The sequence below is a fragment of the Ovis aries genome, chromosome 13, assembly GCF_016772045.2.
Source record: "Ovis aries strain OAR_USU_Benz2616 breed Rambouillet chromosome 13, ARS-UI_Ramb_v3.0, whole genome shotgun sequence".
In the NCBI taxonomy this organism is placed as follows: Eukaryota; Metazoa; Chordata; class Mammalia; order Artiodactyla; family Bovidae; genus Ovis; species Ovis aries.
In genome coordinates, this window is record NC_056066.1 from 81,451,445 (window position 1) to 81,468,483 (window position 17,039).

Sequence of the window (17,039 nt, forward strand, 5' to 3'; positions counted from 1 at the left end):
GGCCAGAGGCAGTGTGTATATATTACACGTGTGTGCGTGTGCATATGTGCAAACATACACGTGCACACATCTGTGTGTGCACACGCCCACGTGTGAGGAGATCGAGGAAGATCTGGGAGAGGAAGTAAGATGCAGGGGAGCATCCATCTTCTGACATGGGAGATAAAGCCACCGCAGACACAGAGCTCCCGGCCTGCTTTAAAAGCGGAACATTAAAAGATCGTTCAGATGCCAAAGTATTTTTTTATTAAATCAGAAAAAGATACAGTATACATGATATCAGTCGATCATATGGCTAGGTTTTGAACTACACTTTAATACACCATGGTCCTATGTACTCCTCTGTACAAGTATTAAAAAAAACTCAGGTATTTGAATAATCTGTAAATTTTTATTATTAACTGCGGTTATGGGAGGGTTTTATCAGAGCACATCCTGAGAACATTAGGAAATTACAGACAGGCTGGAGATAAGTGTCAGACAGAACAGATGAAGCAAGCCCCTCAGCCATCTGAGAGACATTAATAATGTAAGATTGCAGAGACCAAATCTTTGTTAGGGATACGGGATGCGGGACGAAAATGGAGACCTTGGCGCCCCCTCGTGTTGCAAAAATAAACTCGCAACGTCTTTTATTTGGTTTGGTTTGGGGTGTTTGGTTTTTTTTTTTTTTGAAGTTGTAATCCTGGCCCTTGTCACTGAGCCTCAAAAAGCAATTGTTTTCCCAAATCATGTCAAGTCCTCTCCAGTCGATCTTTCCCCTCCCGTCAATAACGTTCAAGGACCCTATTTGAAAAACAACTCTCATCCATTCCTTTGTCATTCCCCACACATTCCATTCCAGAAAACTGGCAACCTCCCAACAACACACAGCCCACGGTCTCCCTCCTTGAAACGTGAACTTGAACAAACGGATTTTCGCCTCTCCTCTTCAAGCCGAGAGGATGAGCACGCCTTGACTACGAAGCTTAATTCCTTCCAGCAGTCTTTTCCCTTCTGCAACTTACTTGCCCCTGGCCATTTTTCATAACTTAACCAGAACGCAGCCCTCTCTGCCCCTCCCCGACCCTGCTTGGGACCCATCTTCAGACCTGGCTAGTTAACCTGCTAAGCCATCTTTACAGTTAGTTACCAGGGAAGACTGGACCACAGCCGTAAATAATACACCTCAATATACAACAGCTCAGGCTTAATTCGGAGGCAGACTTTCATGGGATGGCCATCAGAAGAAAAAGTATACACATGGAGAGGGTTTCGGGGGAGACGGAGTCGGGAGGAGACATCTCGGTGGCGGAACCTGATGGGAGCCGTGAAGTTTGTTTACTTGGATTTGCCCGCTGGCCCGATGCACACGGGGTCTGTTTGCACTTGAGCATCCAGCATCCGCTTCGGTCCCTGTAGGAAACACAAAGAAGGTGAAGATCCGTCAAATCAACGACAGCAATTGCCAGTCACGTAGCTCTTTATGCCAGGTGCTGTCGCGGGCGGTGGGCAAGAGAATGGTCTCCGCTGAGCTGCCCGAGTTCCATGGCTGTGTATATTCCTTTCCAGCTCTGTGAAATCTTGGACAAATGACTGAACTCTCTGTTTCCTCATCTTTAGAATAAAGGGGATGACATTTATCTCAGAGGGTTGCTCCAAGACAAAGCGAGTCCTGGCTTATGATGCGCTAAGAACAGTACCTGGGGGTGGGAAGGCGGTGTAGACGACAGTCCCCAGGTAGAGCTAATTTCCGTCAACCCTCTGTTCACTTTCTAACCGTACTGGCTGTTTACTCTGCTTACAAAACGTATCTCTGCAAAGTTTTCATGTAACACCAAGGAGGCTGCTTCCTATCAGAGTCCAAGCAGCAGGCATAGGAGGAGGAGAGAGGGGCCAGAATGAAGGCTGTCACCAGGAGGGCAAAGGTCACATGGGCAGCGGCTGGCGGTGTAGCTTCTGGGGAGGGAGGCTGGGCTGGGCGGGGCTGAGGGCAGCTAGAAGCTCCTTTTCTGTAGGTGACGAGGTGGCAATGGTTCCCTGACTGGTGACAGGTCTGCTGCTAGCACTGCCCTCTCAGGAGAGGGATCAGGCAACCCCGGGGGAAACATGCCCAGCCTGGAAGCCCTCGGGGCTTGACTGGATCCTAGCAAAGTGGCAGGAACACCCTCCCTTCTTCTCCACCACTGCTGGAGTCTCATGACAACAGGAAGATGGAGGGACTAAGGCAGAAGCGTTTCTACCCCAAAGGGATGTTGCCATCATTAAAGAGGTGACGAATGCCAGGAAGCCTGGCCTCAGACAAAGGGCTCGGTGACGTGAACGAGACTTAGGGTCTACCCACCGCTCACCACCTCTGCAGGCATCACGGCGCCAAAGCGCCGTCAGCTCTCCAAGGCGGTCCGAGACGTGTGCTGCCTCTCTCTTTGGCTGTGGCTACGGCACTGTAGCAGCAGAACAGTCCATGAAGGCTATAAGCAAGGGCCCAGCATTTCCTCGCTGAACAGTTTCAATAGCTTTCCTGCTCACGTAGGAGCGGGCCAGTACTCTGCGCAGCCCGCACAGCCGGCTGAGCTGCCCACTGCCCGAAACGGAGCTCCTTTTATCCGCCCCGCGCCAGCATCCACCCGCCTGCATGCACCGGGCTCTCTGCCCCTGGGCCCCAGCAGGCGCTCAGGGTTTGTCTGGCAAAGGTCCGGCCACCTGGTGGCCAGCCAGCCGGTCGCCTTTGGAGGCGAGACCCACAAGCCCGAGAGGGGAGGCGCCCCGACTACCCACCAGGCCCTTGAAGAAGCCCCCGAGGGACTGCCGCCGCTTCTCGGGTCTCTTCTGGGGCTTGTCCCCGTTCGGCAGCGAGTTCGCCTCCGCGGCGGCCGGCTCCACGCCCGGGGCCGGCTCTTTGGCTTCCTGCTTGTCGCCCTTCTGCTTGTTGGGCTCCGCGGCGGCCTTCTTGCCCTTGGACGGGCCTTCTTTGCCCTTCTGGCCCGCAGCTGCCGCTTCCGGCTGTGGCGGAGAGACCACCTTCTCCGTGGGGTCCGAGGTCTAGAGCAAGTTCAAACAAAGTGCATTTTTAGTAGCGGCAAGACAACGCTCAGGAGCAGGTGAATAGATGCGTTAAGACAGAGATGTTCGAAGGGTGGATGGTGTCTGTGTGCTCCTGAGTCCTGGGTGAGATGGAAAAAAATAAGAAAAGATGTGTAAATACTTTTCATGGTATGAAATCACAGTGGGGACATTTATTTACCAATCTGATCATTCATTCATTGATGATTGCTTCCGTGGCAAGCATTTTTTACTCCTCCTTCTAGAACTAAAAGCTGGGTTCTCCTTGGAGAACCACTCCTCTCTCTCTGGTTTATTCCCTGCGGTTTTCACTCGCTAATTTCATCCTTGGACAAGGACACGTGACCCAGACCTGGCCAACCAGAGCATTGGGTATGATTGGGCTGCTGGGATTGGTTCAGACTGGCCAAACACAGCTAAACCTCAGCTGATCCCAAAGCTTTGCTAAACAAGCAAGAGAGAGGTCTGTTCCCTTTCCTTTGAGCTGGAAGCTGTGAAGATAAAAGCCTGGAGCTTCAAGAACTATCATCATTTCTAGGAAAAAAAATCTGCTTGAAAAAGAAACCCCGGGACACAGAGGAAAAGCAGAGATGAGAGCGGATGAGAGAGAAGGGGAGAAAGACCCCATGTATGGTTGCCATTGCGTATGCCCCTGGATCTAGCTGTTCCTGAAGCCCCCTTTTCGCTTGAGCCAGCTGCGAGAGGGTTTCTCCCACTTGCACCACGTGTGACTTTTCTTGGGTACGCCTCCTCGTCTCTACATGATTGTCTCCCTTAATCTCTGGTGTGACACTGCCGTTTCATAAGACAGCAGTAAAAGAAGGCAGTTGTTTTATTTGTATTTTTGAATGGACATATTTTCCATGGTAAAGTGCAATGTTCGCAATCCTACTTGGTTCCTATGGTTTGGAGGGATGAGGCTGTAAAATCCAAAATTCTAGGTAAATTACAGACGACCAAAAATCTATTAGGAGGTCAAAGCCTTTTTCCCATAGTTTATTTGAACTGAAATGACACTGGGGGCCATAGAGATAAAATAAAAACACGAAAGACGCTAAGGGTTAGGATAATCAAGCGGTGACCTTATCTCCCCACTTGTAAAAGGCTGACTATTTTTTGGGGGGCTCCAAAATCACTGTAGATGGTGATTTCAGCCATGAAATTAAAAGACACTTACTCCTTAGAAGGAAAGTTATGACCAACCTAGACAGCATATTCAAAAGCAGAGACATTACTTTGCCAACAAAGGTCCGTCTAGTCAAGGCTATGGTTTTTCCAGTGGTCATGTATGGATGTGAGAGTTGGACTATAAAGAAATCTGAGTGCCAAAGAATTGATGCTTTTGAACTGTGGTGTTGGAGAAGACTCTTGAGAGTCCCTTGGACTGCAAGGAGATCCAACTAGTCCATCCTAAATGAGATCAGTCCTGGGTGTTCATTGGAAGGACTGATGTTGAAGCTAAAACTCCAATACTTTGGCCACCCCATGTGAAGAGTTGACTCATTGGAAAAGACCCTGATGCTGGGAAAGATTGAAGGCAGGAGGAGAAGGGGATGACAGAGGATGAGATGGTTGGATGGCATCACCGACTCGATGGACGTGAGTCTGAGTAAACTCTGGGAGTTGGTGATGGACAGGCAGGCCTGACAAGCTTCGGCTCATGGGGTTGCAAAGAGTCAGACACAACTGAGCGACTGAACTGAACTGAAAAGCAACCTAAGGCCGAAGAAATATTTCTCCAGTTTAAGAAAAACAGTTCAAGCAATGCTGGCCTAGATGTTGGGGAGACAGACTGGAGCAGGGGAGACTGTGGTGAGCTGAATGTCACATGCCTTGTTTAAAAGGGCAACAGCTGCTCAGATCCACCAAAGATATGACTAGATTATAGCTTGGCACTCTCAGATCTTCTAGATTTTTTCAGTGGAAACTTGAAATCGAATTATGGTAAATGCAAAATATGTTCGTTTAAAAATACTGACAGAAGAAGCTTTAAAGCCCTGTTGATAGCAAACCCCCAAGCGCGATTATTCCTGCGGCCACAGCTGGCCCACTGGGCACACACCCGCAAATTGTGACTCATGAAGCTTAGGTCACAGATCTCTAAGGCAAAGTGGTAGTTTTGATTCAGAAGGCAGAGAGTAATCATTTCTCATCAGTGGATCAAACACACCTCTTAGACGTGAGCAAGAAGACAGAGAAAAACTGCCGGGTCCTGAAGGCTTCCCCAGACTGCAGCACCCCGGAGGAAGGGTTTCCTCGGAGCAAAGCCTCAGGCATCCAGGGCTCCCCGAGAAGCTGCCGTACAAGCACACCTCCTGAGTGTTTTTGTCAGATCCCAGCCCCCTAAGTTGTAGCAGATGCTAAGATGTCAAGTATGACAGGCACCCGGAGCAGACACTCGCCTTAGAAGGAGGCAGACATCCCAGCACGCTGCTCTGCAGAAAGGCAGAAACCAGTGACTCTGCCACCCCCGTTCCCACCCCCCCGTTAAATGGCTTTGCCCTGTAGAGGATTTTAAGACACAGCGAGTGACTGAGAACTCAGTGTCTGGAGTCAAGACAACATGGCGTGGCTCTGGTTCATCACATCCTTGCTGTGTGACCGGGAATAAACGGTGTGACCTCTCGGCTTCCTCTTCTGGATAGGAGTAAGAATACAGCAACGAAATCGCACCTCACGGCACTGCTAGGGCTGCAACAGCTGGTGATGGAAAGCCCCCGGAGGAGGGGGTGCCTGGATGCCAAACACACAGAGGGCAACTGTCTGGGCCTCTCTGGGAGTGAGGGCATTCCAGGACACGGAATTTAACAGCTTCAAAACCAGGAAGTTACAGTGTGCTCGGTCGTGCCTGACTCTGCGACCACATGGACTGTGGCCCGCCAGGCTCCTCCGTCCATGGGACTCTCCAGGCAAGAGTACTGGAGTGGGCTGCCACTTCCTCCTCCAGGGGTCCTCCTGACTCAGGGATCGAACCCGGGTCTCTTGGGTCTCCTGCTTTTCACCCCCATAGACTGTCGCCCGCCAGGCTGCTCCGTCCACGGGACTCTCCAGGCAAGAGTACTGGAGTGGGCTGCCACTTCCTCCTCCAGGGGAGCTTCCCGACTCAGGGATCGAACCCAGGTCTCTTGGGTCTCCTGCATTGCAGGTGGATTCTTTACCACTAGCACCACCTGGGAAGCCCCCAAACCAGGAAAGTCCTGGGCAAACTGGGACGAATTGGTCCTCCTGGCTTAACACTCAGCGATGACTTTGAGGGACGGTGGGTCCCAGTGCCAGGGACAGAGGAGGCGCTCAGGAAATCTTTGCTGGATCGGGTGCCCCCGTGTCTCACCGGCCTCGTCCTGGCCCTGTTCATTCTGCTGCAGCCACCAGGGCCTCCTCTCCCTTGCACAAGCTGACTCTGAAAGCAGAGCCGCCTCCTGGCTGCGCTGCGGCTGGGGTGTCTCTGGGCTTCAGAGGCTGCGTCTTTCCCATCAGGTCTCAGCTCGGCTGTGCTCCTTGGAGACGCAGCCCCAGCTGAGAGAGTCTGAGGAAGCCTGACCCACCCCCTTCTTGGGGAACACTGCTGAGTTTTCTTTATATTTGGGATTTCTTTGCTCATGTGGAAGTGTTCTGACTCCCTCTGACAGAAGGGAAGCTCTGGAGGATAAGAACCCTCTGTGTCTTTTCCATTGCTCTATATCCAGCACCTGGCCTGACACATGGTCAGTCTGGAATGAATGGCCAGCAACTGGCCTTCCCAATGTTTCCAAAACAGTTCCCTTAGCTCATCACTCAGGTGTGAAGTGGGGAGTCCCCACAAACAGCTTTCCTTTGACACTGATTTTTTTTTAATAGAAGGGAGCTTTCAGTGGGTCATGTGTATTTACCACATGGTAATGCCATCCCTATTAGCTTAATTTAAAAAAAAGCTTAGAAGCTAAATTCTGGAAACAATGCATGACTGAGTCCTTTCCTTCAAATGAGCTAAGAATTTGGACAGTGTATGATTGCTTTATCATGAAATGCAGAAGATTCAGAATCTTTGCTTAGGGTTTGACCCTATACATTCTGGAAATTTACAACAAAACTTATTCACATCTGAGTCATCTGAGTGTGTCCCCTCCTAGAACCCAGGGACGTTGGCAGGAAGCTGGAGGATAAGATCAGAAGGTCCCATTTGATTCAGACACTGGAAGCCAACCCAGGCGGGGAATGCCTCGTGCTTTCTGTTTGTGGAAGCATCCGTTAAGGCTTTCATAACTCAAGAGAGGGAAAATCTGAAAGGAGCAGAGAATGTCTACCCCTCCTCCTAAAATTAAAGGAAAATCTGAAAGGAGCAGAGAATGTCTACCCCTCCTCCTAAAATTAAGCATTTGTCATCTCCCAATACTACACACAAATCTTCTCATGTCTGTATCCAAGACCCTGGAAAACAGAATTCTCAAAACATCCCTAGATGAGTGTAAATAGAATGACATTTCCAGCTCATTCAGGTTTCCAGTGACGACAGTCAGATTTTAGAATCAAAATGATGGGCATTACTGATTCACGGTCAGATTCCAGACAACATGTACAGACATACGTAAATATTCCATAGTGAATAACAGAAGTTTATCATGTTTCCAAGGCAGTCACCTTTGGGAGTTTTAGTTCCAAGGGGGTCTAGAATATAGGTCTGGAGGAAGGGTGGGCATAGTAGTCAGTTATAAAGGAAAGATAAAACCAATCTGAATGCTGTAAAAGGCAATATAGTCCATGTGGAAATGTGTGAGAGAACCACTATTATGGGAGCAGAGATGATCCATTATTCAGTAATTGCTGGAATGTGTGTGTGTCTGTGAGACGAACAACATCACAGGGTAGTAATTATCATCAGAAGCCATAGCCGTAATGAAACAGCAGCAAAAGCTATGGCTTTATATGTGGGAGTCCTAAGCCCCAGTGCGGAAGTGTGTGGAGTAAAAGGAAGAACGGGGCTGGCCAACATTCGCTCCTGTTTATTTTCTGTAAGATGTCACAGAAAAACCTCAATGAACTTTTTGGCCAGGCCAATAATTAAGGCTAATTGAGGTCATTAGAATGGGGCCCTGATTCAACAGGATTAGTGTCTTTGTAGGAAGAGACACCAAAATGCTCATTCTCTCTCCTCTCCATGACATTCTGTTATGGCAGCTCATGCTGTTAAACAGCAACTAAAATTCACTGACTCCTCTCTACCAGGAATGTTCTAAGCGCTTCACATGTATCAGTCAGTTCAGTTCAGTCACTCAGTCGTGTCCGACTCTTTGCAACCCCATGAATCGCAGCATGCCAGGCCTCCCTGTCCATCACCAACTCCCGGAGTTCACTCAGACTCACGTCCATCGAGTCAGTGATGCCATCCAGCCATCTCATCCTCTGTCGTCCCCTTCTCCTCCTGCCCCCAATCACTCCCAGCAGCAGAGTCTTTTCCAATGAGTCAACTCTTTGCATGAGGTGGCCAAATTACTGGCTTCAGCTTTAGCATCATTCCTTCCAAAGAAATCCCAGGGCTGATCTCCTTCAGAATGGACTGGTTGGATCTCCTTGCAGTCCAAGGGACTCTCAGGAGTCTTCTCCAACACCACAGTTTGAAAGCATCAATTCTTCAGCGCTCAGCTTTCTTCACAGTCCAACTCTCATGTCCATACATGACCACTGGAAAATCCATAGCCTTGACTAGACTCTGTTGGCAAAGTAATGTCTCCGCTTTTGAATATGCTATCTAGGTTGCTCATAACTTTCCTTCCAAGGAGTCAGCGTCCTCTAATTTCATGGCTGAGTCACCGTCACATGTATAGATTCATCTAAATATGACAGCCCTATAAAGCAGTACGTTTCCTGGCCCCATTATACGGACGAGGAAACTGAGGCCTGGAGGGATTGGTTATTTGCCTTTAGTCACACAACCAGAATACAGCTGAACCAGGATTCAAACCCAGGCAGTTTGAAGCCCGCAGCCCATATTCTTAACCATGTCTCCGTATTGCCAAAATTAGAAGAATATTGATGACATTTTCTTGGAGGTGTATTTCTAAGTTAAGAAAGAGTACAGATTATAAAATAGGATGTTGAGCATGAAATGATTCCCACTGGGGAAAAAAAGGATATAGTTATAAAAACATAACTGTTTCTTTAGGATAGAGAAACTGACAGCAGCAGCCCACATGACCCCATGTCGTTCACTCATCTGTTCCAGAAATAGCTGCTACTATGTACCAGGCACCATGCGGTGTGATGAAAAAAAAAATATTTATAACAGGTCCCTGGTCCCTTCCTTGCTCCACAAGTGCTCCAGGCAGGGGTGGGACGGGGAAGGGGAGACAGGTGACTAATGGACAAATGAGTTTCTGCACCGTGTAATAAGCACCATGAAGTAGAAGCACGAGGTGCAGAGACGATGGCTGGAAAGGGGACAGGTTTCTGAGGAGGTGACGTTTAAGCCAAGATGTGAAGAACGAGGAGAGAGGGAAGAGCGCGTGTGAGACTTTACAGTAAGAAACAGCTGAGGAAAGCCAGCTTGTCCGTGAAAGTATTTGGAGTAAAAAACGAAGGCTAATTAATGTCATAAAGATGGGGCCCTCAACTAATAGGATTAGTGTCCTTGTAAGAAGAGAAATCAAAACGCTCATTTTCTCTCCTCTCTATGGTGCCGTATGGTAGCTCACGCTGATGAACACAGTAATGGACATTTATTGCATCTTCAAAGTCCAAGACGGTGCCTGGTATACAGTAGGTGCCCGACCTAGAGATGTCGGATGTGTTGGCTGTGGCTGAGAACTGATTGGACATGAGGCTCGAAAGAACCAAGAACACAGCAGCTAAACCCACCACCGAACCGAGCTTACAGATCACTTACTTGGTAGCTGGCGTCTTTCCCATCTATTTCTTCAGAGTGGGTGATCCCTCCATCCCCTTTCACTGACTAAAATAACAAACAGACAATGGCCTTTCAGCGACCACGAGCACAGCAACAGGGAAAAAGCAAGGGAAGTTCTGAAATGGACGACCTCAGTCATTCATTGCTGAGGTGCAAGGCCAAGATAAATGGAAGACTCACGAGAAACGCGCTGCTCATGAGGCATAATTTCCATGCCGTCTGTAACCAGAGTCTGGCTAAATTCAAGTGCTGGTCTCCAAAAACAACAATAAAGTCTTAAATCCTGAGATTATGTTATTCTGGGGTAAATAAGTGATGATGAAAATACTGATGTTGGAACCAGAACATCAGAGAGCATGCGGAACGTATGAGTGAGTGAGTGAAGAGTTAAACCGCTGGTAGCATTTAAGTGGGGGTGTCTCGTTGTAGTCCTTTTCGCCCCTTGTAGAGAGATGGGTTACGCTGACCGTTCTCTTTTCCTATGCTTAGCACCCTCGCCGTGGCCGGTGGCATCAGGGACGTGCTGAATGGGGTTGAAGTCACAGCTTTGGCTCCTTAAACCGACAATCTAAACTAGAGGCTCTACCAGCGTGATTCTGGCGCCAGCCGCATCAGCGTCTCCTGAGAGCTGTCCAGCCCAAAGGCCAGCGAGGATCTGCGCCCTGCGCACAGGTTAGACCCGTTCAGCTCTCTCCCCACTCTAGGCTTCCTGCGTCGCTCTACAAGGCCCGTCTCTTGAGAACAGTTAGCAGAGAAAAGGGTTCTTGGTTGTTATTTTGCTCCCTACAACCAGCTCCTTCAGGTCTCACCTAGAAGTTTGACCTCTTTGGGGTTCCTGGGGCCTCTAGAATTCGGGCTGTGTTGTCACTGACCCTCCTACTCAAACACGCTCTATAGGGTCCTTTAGAACACAGTGCCCTGCCCTCACGAGCTGGCCGTTAGGGAATGCGGGAAGGCAGAAACCAGCCAAAGCGATTTTTAAGGAAAAGCTGATGGACATTAGGAGTCCTGTTGCATCCCCCTAGGACAGAGACTTTTAACTTCCCTAAATTGAATTGTTTCAATTGGCTACTGCTGGGTGCTTGCCACTTTAAGACTGAGATCTGCCTTCTTCTCTCTTCCCTTTGTTGCTGGCCTTTGGTGGGAGTTGGGGGGAGGGGGCCTTGGATTGAACCTGCGGGTTCCCTTGGCAGTAGTGGATATAGGCGGCCATCCTGAAAACAGACCCTCAGGATGCCAGGGAAATCACTGCGAAGAAGTTCAGAGTCTTTAAAAAAAGTAAAGGAGACTGCCCTCAGCTTTTTCATGATTGTTCTCTGCTGTTCATTTTGAGGTATAGTTTAGTAGTTAAGTTGCTAAGTCGTGTTGGACCCTTGCGACCCCATGGACTGTAGCCCGCCAGGCTCCTCTGTCCATGGGATTTCCCAGGCAAGAATACTGGAGTGGGTTGCCATTTCCTTCTCCAGAGGGTCTTCCCAACCCAGGGATCAAACCTGGGTCGCCTTTATCAACTGAGCTACCAAGCTGTACTTATGAAAAGGTAGCTGTATGGTGAGCGTTCTTGCCTGGAGAGTCCCAGGGACGGGGGAGCCTGGTGGGCTGCCGTCTATGGGGTCGCACAGAGTCGGACACGACTGAAGCGACGCAGCAGCAGCAGCATCGTGAGTTTGGACAGAGTCTCGTTAAGTCTGTCTGCCGTCTCTTCAACATCAGCAGGTACTGACGATTACTTCCCTGCTCCCTCCCTCCCTCCCGTCTTCCTTTCCTCCCTCTCTCTCCATCTCTCTCTCTCCTGCATTCTTTCCACCCCTTCTCTTTCCTCTCTGCAGAGCCCTCTTTCAGTGATAAATTAAAATAGTTCCTGTTGGGCTTTGTACTCAAAGGACTGTAACCACAGCAGCTTATTTTTCCCCCAGCTGTCAAAAATAACAGGCTTGCTGTTTAAAGAGATGAAAAAATCCGTTCAGAGACTATTTAGTACTTTAAAGAACAGTCTGAAGACTATTAAGTAATTTCGGAGATTTCCCAGTGTGATATTATTGAGCAACTTTCTTTACAGAGTTTATTTTTATTCATGGGAATCAAAGACGAAGCATCTCAGGGCCTGGATTCGCAACCAACCCTTGTGTGTTAATAAAATCACTTTTTAAATGTCTTTCATTGTGTCATGCATGACCATAGCTTCATTCTCAAAGAATGATTGAAGCATCTCCAATATACATCACTTATTCAAAATCCTAGTGGAAATATTTGGTGGTCAGTTCCCATCTCTTTGAAAGGAATGCAAATGTATTTTGATAGAGATTTACTTTAACTGAAGTTGATATTTTAAAGAATAATTGGGATGACATTTTATTTTAGCGAGTACAATAGCCTGACTGTTTACTAAATCAGCCTCATTACAACAGATTCAAGGAACTGGATCTGCTAGAAAGCTCCAGGACGAACAAAGGTTTTGAGTCCAACCTTTGTGTTTTACCAAGAGGCTCACTTGAAACGGAACTGGACAATTCAGACAAAATGGCACAGCCAACATAAATCTCACTTTAGTGGCAAGTACATTCAGAAAACTTGTGTCCAGGCTTTACGAAAGTCATGGATTAATTCTCCTGTCTTTTGCTTTGTCATATTTTCAGGGAAGCCCAACACAGAAAAATGATGTTTCCACAGAGAGCATCAATAAGAAAGTCACAAAAGTGGACCTTTGGCTGTTCTCTCTGCTTTTAAAGAAAACAGCTCCCGGAAGCACAGGAAGCATCACTAACATGCGAGTACCAGGGTGAGCTTTAGAAGCAACGAAAGCCCACGTGTGCATTCTGCCTCTGCCAGTCACAGCTCTGCGACCTTGGGCAGGTCACTGAAACACAGAGTCTTCAATACCCCCGGGTGCACAGTGAGCCAGTAAGAGGGTTTGCGGGCAGGGATTCTGTGTTCTAAATGAGTTGATCCATGCACTGTGCTTGGCACAGGACTGGACGCATAATTTGCATGCAATAAGCAAACGGTAGCTATTATTATTACTATTAATAGCTGAGACCTGCCAAGTGACTACAGAGTCCCCTTTCAGGGTAGGAAGGAATGCCAAGTCTCTGGTGAAGACAGGAATTGCCCAAAACAAATGCTACTTTAAAAAGCCTTTCCTTAAAGAACAACTTGGTATTCATATTTTAATACTCAGGGAGGAAGCCAAGATCAAAAACTTTGGCTAAAAGACTCCCGTGTTTTGTTTTAGAGTTAACCTTACAAACAAGTCTCTTTTTTTCCATGAGATAGTCCATGTCAGCAGGTTTTCTTAGATTTACTGCTGCTGCTGCTGCTGCTGCTGCTAAGTCACTTCAGTTGTGTCTGACTCTGTGTGACCCCACAGACGGCAGCCCACCGGGCTCCCCCGTCCCTGGGATTCTCCAGGTAAGAACACTAGAGTGGGTTGCCATTTCCTTCTCCAATGCATGAAAGTGAAAAGTGAAAGTGAAGTTGCTCAGTCCTGTCTGACCCTCAGCAACCCCTTGGACTGCAGCCTTCCAGGCTCCTCTGTCCATGGGATTTTCCAGGTAAGAGTACTGGAGTGGGGTGCCATCGCCTTCTCCGTCTTAGACTTACTAGATTGATGCAATTAACAAAACCCCTCTGATTTCATGGCTGTCTCATTTGGGCATTTAATTTTCTCAGTATTAAAGTTTAAGAGTCTCTCTTATCTAAGCCTGAGATGGTTATTCCAACAGAGTTTCTTACAAAATCAATGGTCTAAAGAAAGAGACAAGAGGAGGATTAGAGGAAGCACTGTGGCAATAGTGTGCGGGAGAAAGCAAGGTGTTACTAATATTGACAGAGTGCGAATCTACGTCTTTATACTTCCATCCACCACCTTTCTTGCCTGGAGAATCCCACGGATGGAGAAGCCTAGTAGGTTACAGTCCATGGGGTTGCAAAGAGTCCGATACGACTGAGCGACTTCACCTTCACCTCACCACCTTTCTGGTTTCATCTGCCCACCTGGTTTGTGGGTCACTTTGTAAAAAGACACGAGTGCTTCAAATAGCTAATTTCCTGGCACGCCGTTGAGTGAGCACACGTGGGCATTGCTTTCTATCCAGGGTGCGACAGACGTCTTAGCCATTCCTTGCAGTTGTCTCCAAAGTCTGCAGGAGCCCACGGGATCTTTGTGAAGTGCTCCACCGACATGTGGCTGATGTGAGGCTAGGACTGACATGACTCTGCTTTCTTTCCCTTGAAATATAATTATGTGAAAATGATTTTTATGAAAGAATAATTTCTGGGAAAAAAGATCTCTTTAGAAATCAACTGGGCAATGCATTTATTAAAAAACAAATTCGACCAACAGGTACTTTGCCATGAGAGAGTAAAATGTGCTATCTGAAGGAAATTTAAGGGAAGCAAAGATTGGAAAGCAGAGAATCAATGGTCAGATGAACTGACCCTGATTCCAGAATGAGGGTGATGTGTTTGTAATTGAGTTTCCTCTAGTTATTTTTTAAAATTTATTTATTTGTAATTAAAGGGATGCTTAAATTAAATTTACAATATTGGCTCACTACTAAATAGAAATAGACTGTTTTACAATACACAGTATTGTAAAGTTTTATAATATTGTATATTTTATAATATTGGCTCATTACAATATTGGCTCGTTACTAAAGTCAATTAATATTAAAAACTATATTCTGCTAAAAATATCTGAATTCAGTTTAAAATATTTACTTATTCAATTATAATGCTTAGGCACATACTCGAAAAAAATAAAAAAGAAAAATCCCATAGTGATGGGCCAGATGCTGTCTGTCTTCAAGCCCTTAGACAAGATTTTCATTTTTCCTACAAAAATCCGAAGAATCTGTTTGGAAGCCGTGAAATGTTAACTGGAAGTGTTTCCTGAAACTAATTGCTAGTTGCCATCTTGCAGGAGTGTACTCTATGGGAATATTAACACCTGTGCAGAAAACAGGTTCTAACGATGTTCATGCAGTTTGGTGAAGCAGCAGAGACTGTGAGTGGAAGATACGTGGTGTGTGCTCCCTGAATGTGGCATAGACTTCAAAACAAATCTGGCTTCTTTATGAGGTTTTGTTCTCCATGAGGACGGGGACCACATCTGTTCATGCTCATTGCTGCATCTCTGCTGCCTGCAGTATAGTGGGAGCTTAATGATATTTGCTGAGTAAGTGAATAAATGAAATGCAGAAAGTTGGAAACAAACCAAACGTCCCTCAATAGAGCAAAGGTTCATCAGAACATGATAATGTAATGATAATTTAGTATATTTCTATATGGATATTTATATATATTCAGTACAATCATGATAATTCAGTAATGTGAGTGAATAATTAGGATATCTGGAACTTTAGGGGAAACCCCAACCGTCATGGAAGCGTAGGGGTTCGAACATTAATAGGAGGCACTCATATTCAAATTCCCAGGTCTAACCTTTTAATGGGAAACAGGAAATGAGAATAATGGGCATTGTGAGACCGGATGCTATGAACTGACTGAGGGTCACTTGGGGGAAATTGTGTCCTTTTCTACCTCATCCGTATCCTGCAGAAAATCGATTCCAAAGGACTCTTATTTCTAGTTTGTTCCCCTAACAGTTCAGACTTACAGTTTCTACTGCTATAAAACATCCCCAAACATCACCGAGTGGATGACTCTGGAGGATGAGCTTAAACGTGGGGCCTCACTTGAATTCGAGGATGTGTTTGGAATGGAGGCAGTGGGTGGTTGCGAGGTCTTTCCGTGCTTTGTCTGGAGTCCCTCCTATCTTTCTCTCTTTTAAAGGAAGGAGTCTCATGTCAATTATTTGGAGACACAGTCATTCTGTTTGCCTTTTCTTTTTTTGTATCTCTCAGCTCCATCCAGAAATGAGAAAGCTGGATCACCCTCAGTGTTGTGATGAGTTATTTGGGGATCCCATTTGTAATTCAGATGGGTTGCCAGAAAGAGGCCAAATGTTCTTTTCCTTCCTGATGTAAAAATTGATTTAAAAATCTCAAATCTCGAGGCCTGTTTTCAGTGCCAAACTGCAGAATGACTGGCCAGGAAGATGGATGGGGTCCCGGTCAAGCAGATTGCCCACTTCTTACTCTATGAGGATTCGGCAATAAAAGAAAACGATTCCTATCAACAATCTCTGACAGTGATTTTTAATAGGCCTCATCTCCCACTGGCAAGGGTTTTGTTCTGTTTTGTTTTGTGGACTAGAAAGAATTCCTTAACAGGTTGAGCTTGTGAAATTAGAGAGTTGCTTTCTCAAAGGATTAAATTCCCAAATACTCCTGGAAATAAAGGCACACTATAATGAAATTCTTGCTTTTCATTAAAAGAGAATTAAACCAATGACCTTTTACATGTTTTGTGTTTTTTTGTATTCCAAACGATTGGGGTCTGATTGCATTATATTATTTAAGTTCCTGGATGTTTAGATGTTTAATATACATAACTCTTCATAGACACCCAAAGATGTCTGCCCACATTCTTTCCATGCTATAGAAGTTAAGAAGGGCAAATTCACCAGCTAAATCACAGACACTATTAGGAAACTGTCATTTCCTTTCATACCATATCCTGTCTGGAACTGTCTATAAACAGGCTTTGCCCAAATTTGTGTCACTCACACATCCCCTTCAAAAGTTTTCCAACATCAAAATATAAATTGAACTATTTATTACTCAATCCTTTAAAAACGCCTGTTCTTTATGGAAATAAACGTATTTTCAAAGGAAACTGCATATTATTATCATAACGAGGAAAGCAGAAACGCTTGCCAAAAACAGAAGGAAACTTTTAAAAATAAATAAAATCAAAAGTGAATAACACAATTTCCAGGTGGTTACTGTTGGCCGCCATGGCGCAGGGGCCTAGGCGACCTCTTCCTCTGTTAAGGAGGAAGTTAGCAGGGACTGGATGGCATCACCGACTCGATGCACATGAGTTTGGGTGGACTCCAGGAGCTGGTGATGGACAGGGAGGCCTGGCATGCTGCGATTCATGAGGTCGCAAAGAGTCGGACACGACTGAGCGACTGAACTGAACTGAAGGGTTAAGGAAAATAAGCAACGAGGAGACATTCTCTGTGATTGAATCAGCAGGACAACAGGGAATT

At 46.5% G+C, this 17,039-nt stretch overlaps 1 protein-coding gene and 1 long non-coding RNA gene across 12 annotated transcripts in view; one reads left to right on the forward strand and one right to left on the reverse strand.

Annotated features, from left to right (window-relative positions):
• Positions 1–223: 223 nt before the first annotated feature.
• The window catches only part of BCAS1 (brain enriched myelin associated protein 1), a 99,085-nt gene continuing 82,269 nt past the window's right edge, over positions 224–17,039 (reverse strand). For 6 of the 11 annotated variants that reach the window (XM_027977346.2, XM_042230292.1, XM_027977345.2 and 3 more), the window contains 2 exons: positions 2,758–3,021; positions 224–1,395 (listed from right to left, as the gene is read on the reverse strand). In XM_027977346.2, coding sequence (XP_027833147.1) covers positions 1,321–1,395; positions 2,758–3,021 — 339 coding nt within the window. In that variant the 3' untranslated portion in view covers positions 224–1,320. The other 5 variants (XM_012189361.4, XM_042230288.1, XM_042230287.1 and 2 more) reach the window with 2 other exon arrangements.
• Positions 7,351–16,271, forward strand: LOC132657594 (uncharacterized). The gene is made up of 2 exons (XR_009596000.1): positions 7,351–10,594; positions 12,559–16,271. It is a non-coding gene; the product is annotated as an uncharacterized LOC132657594 (long non-coding RNA).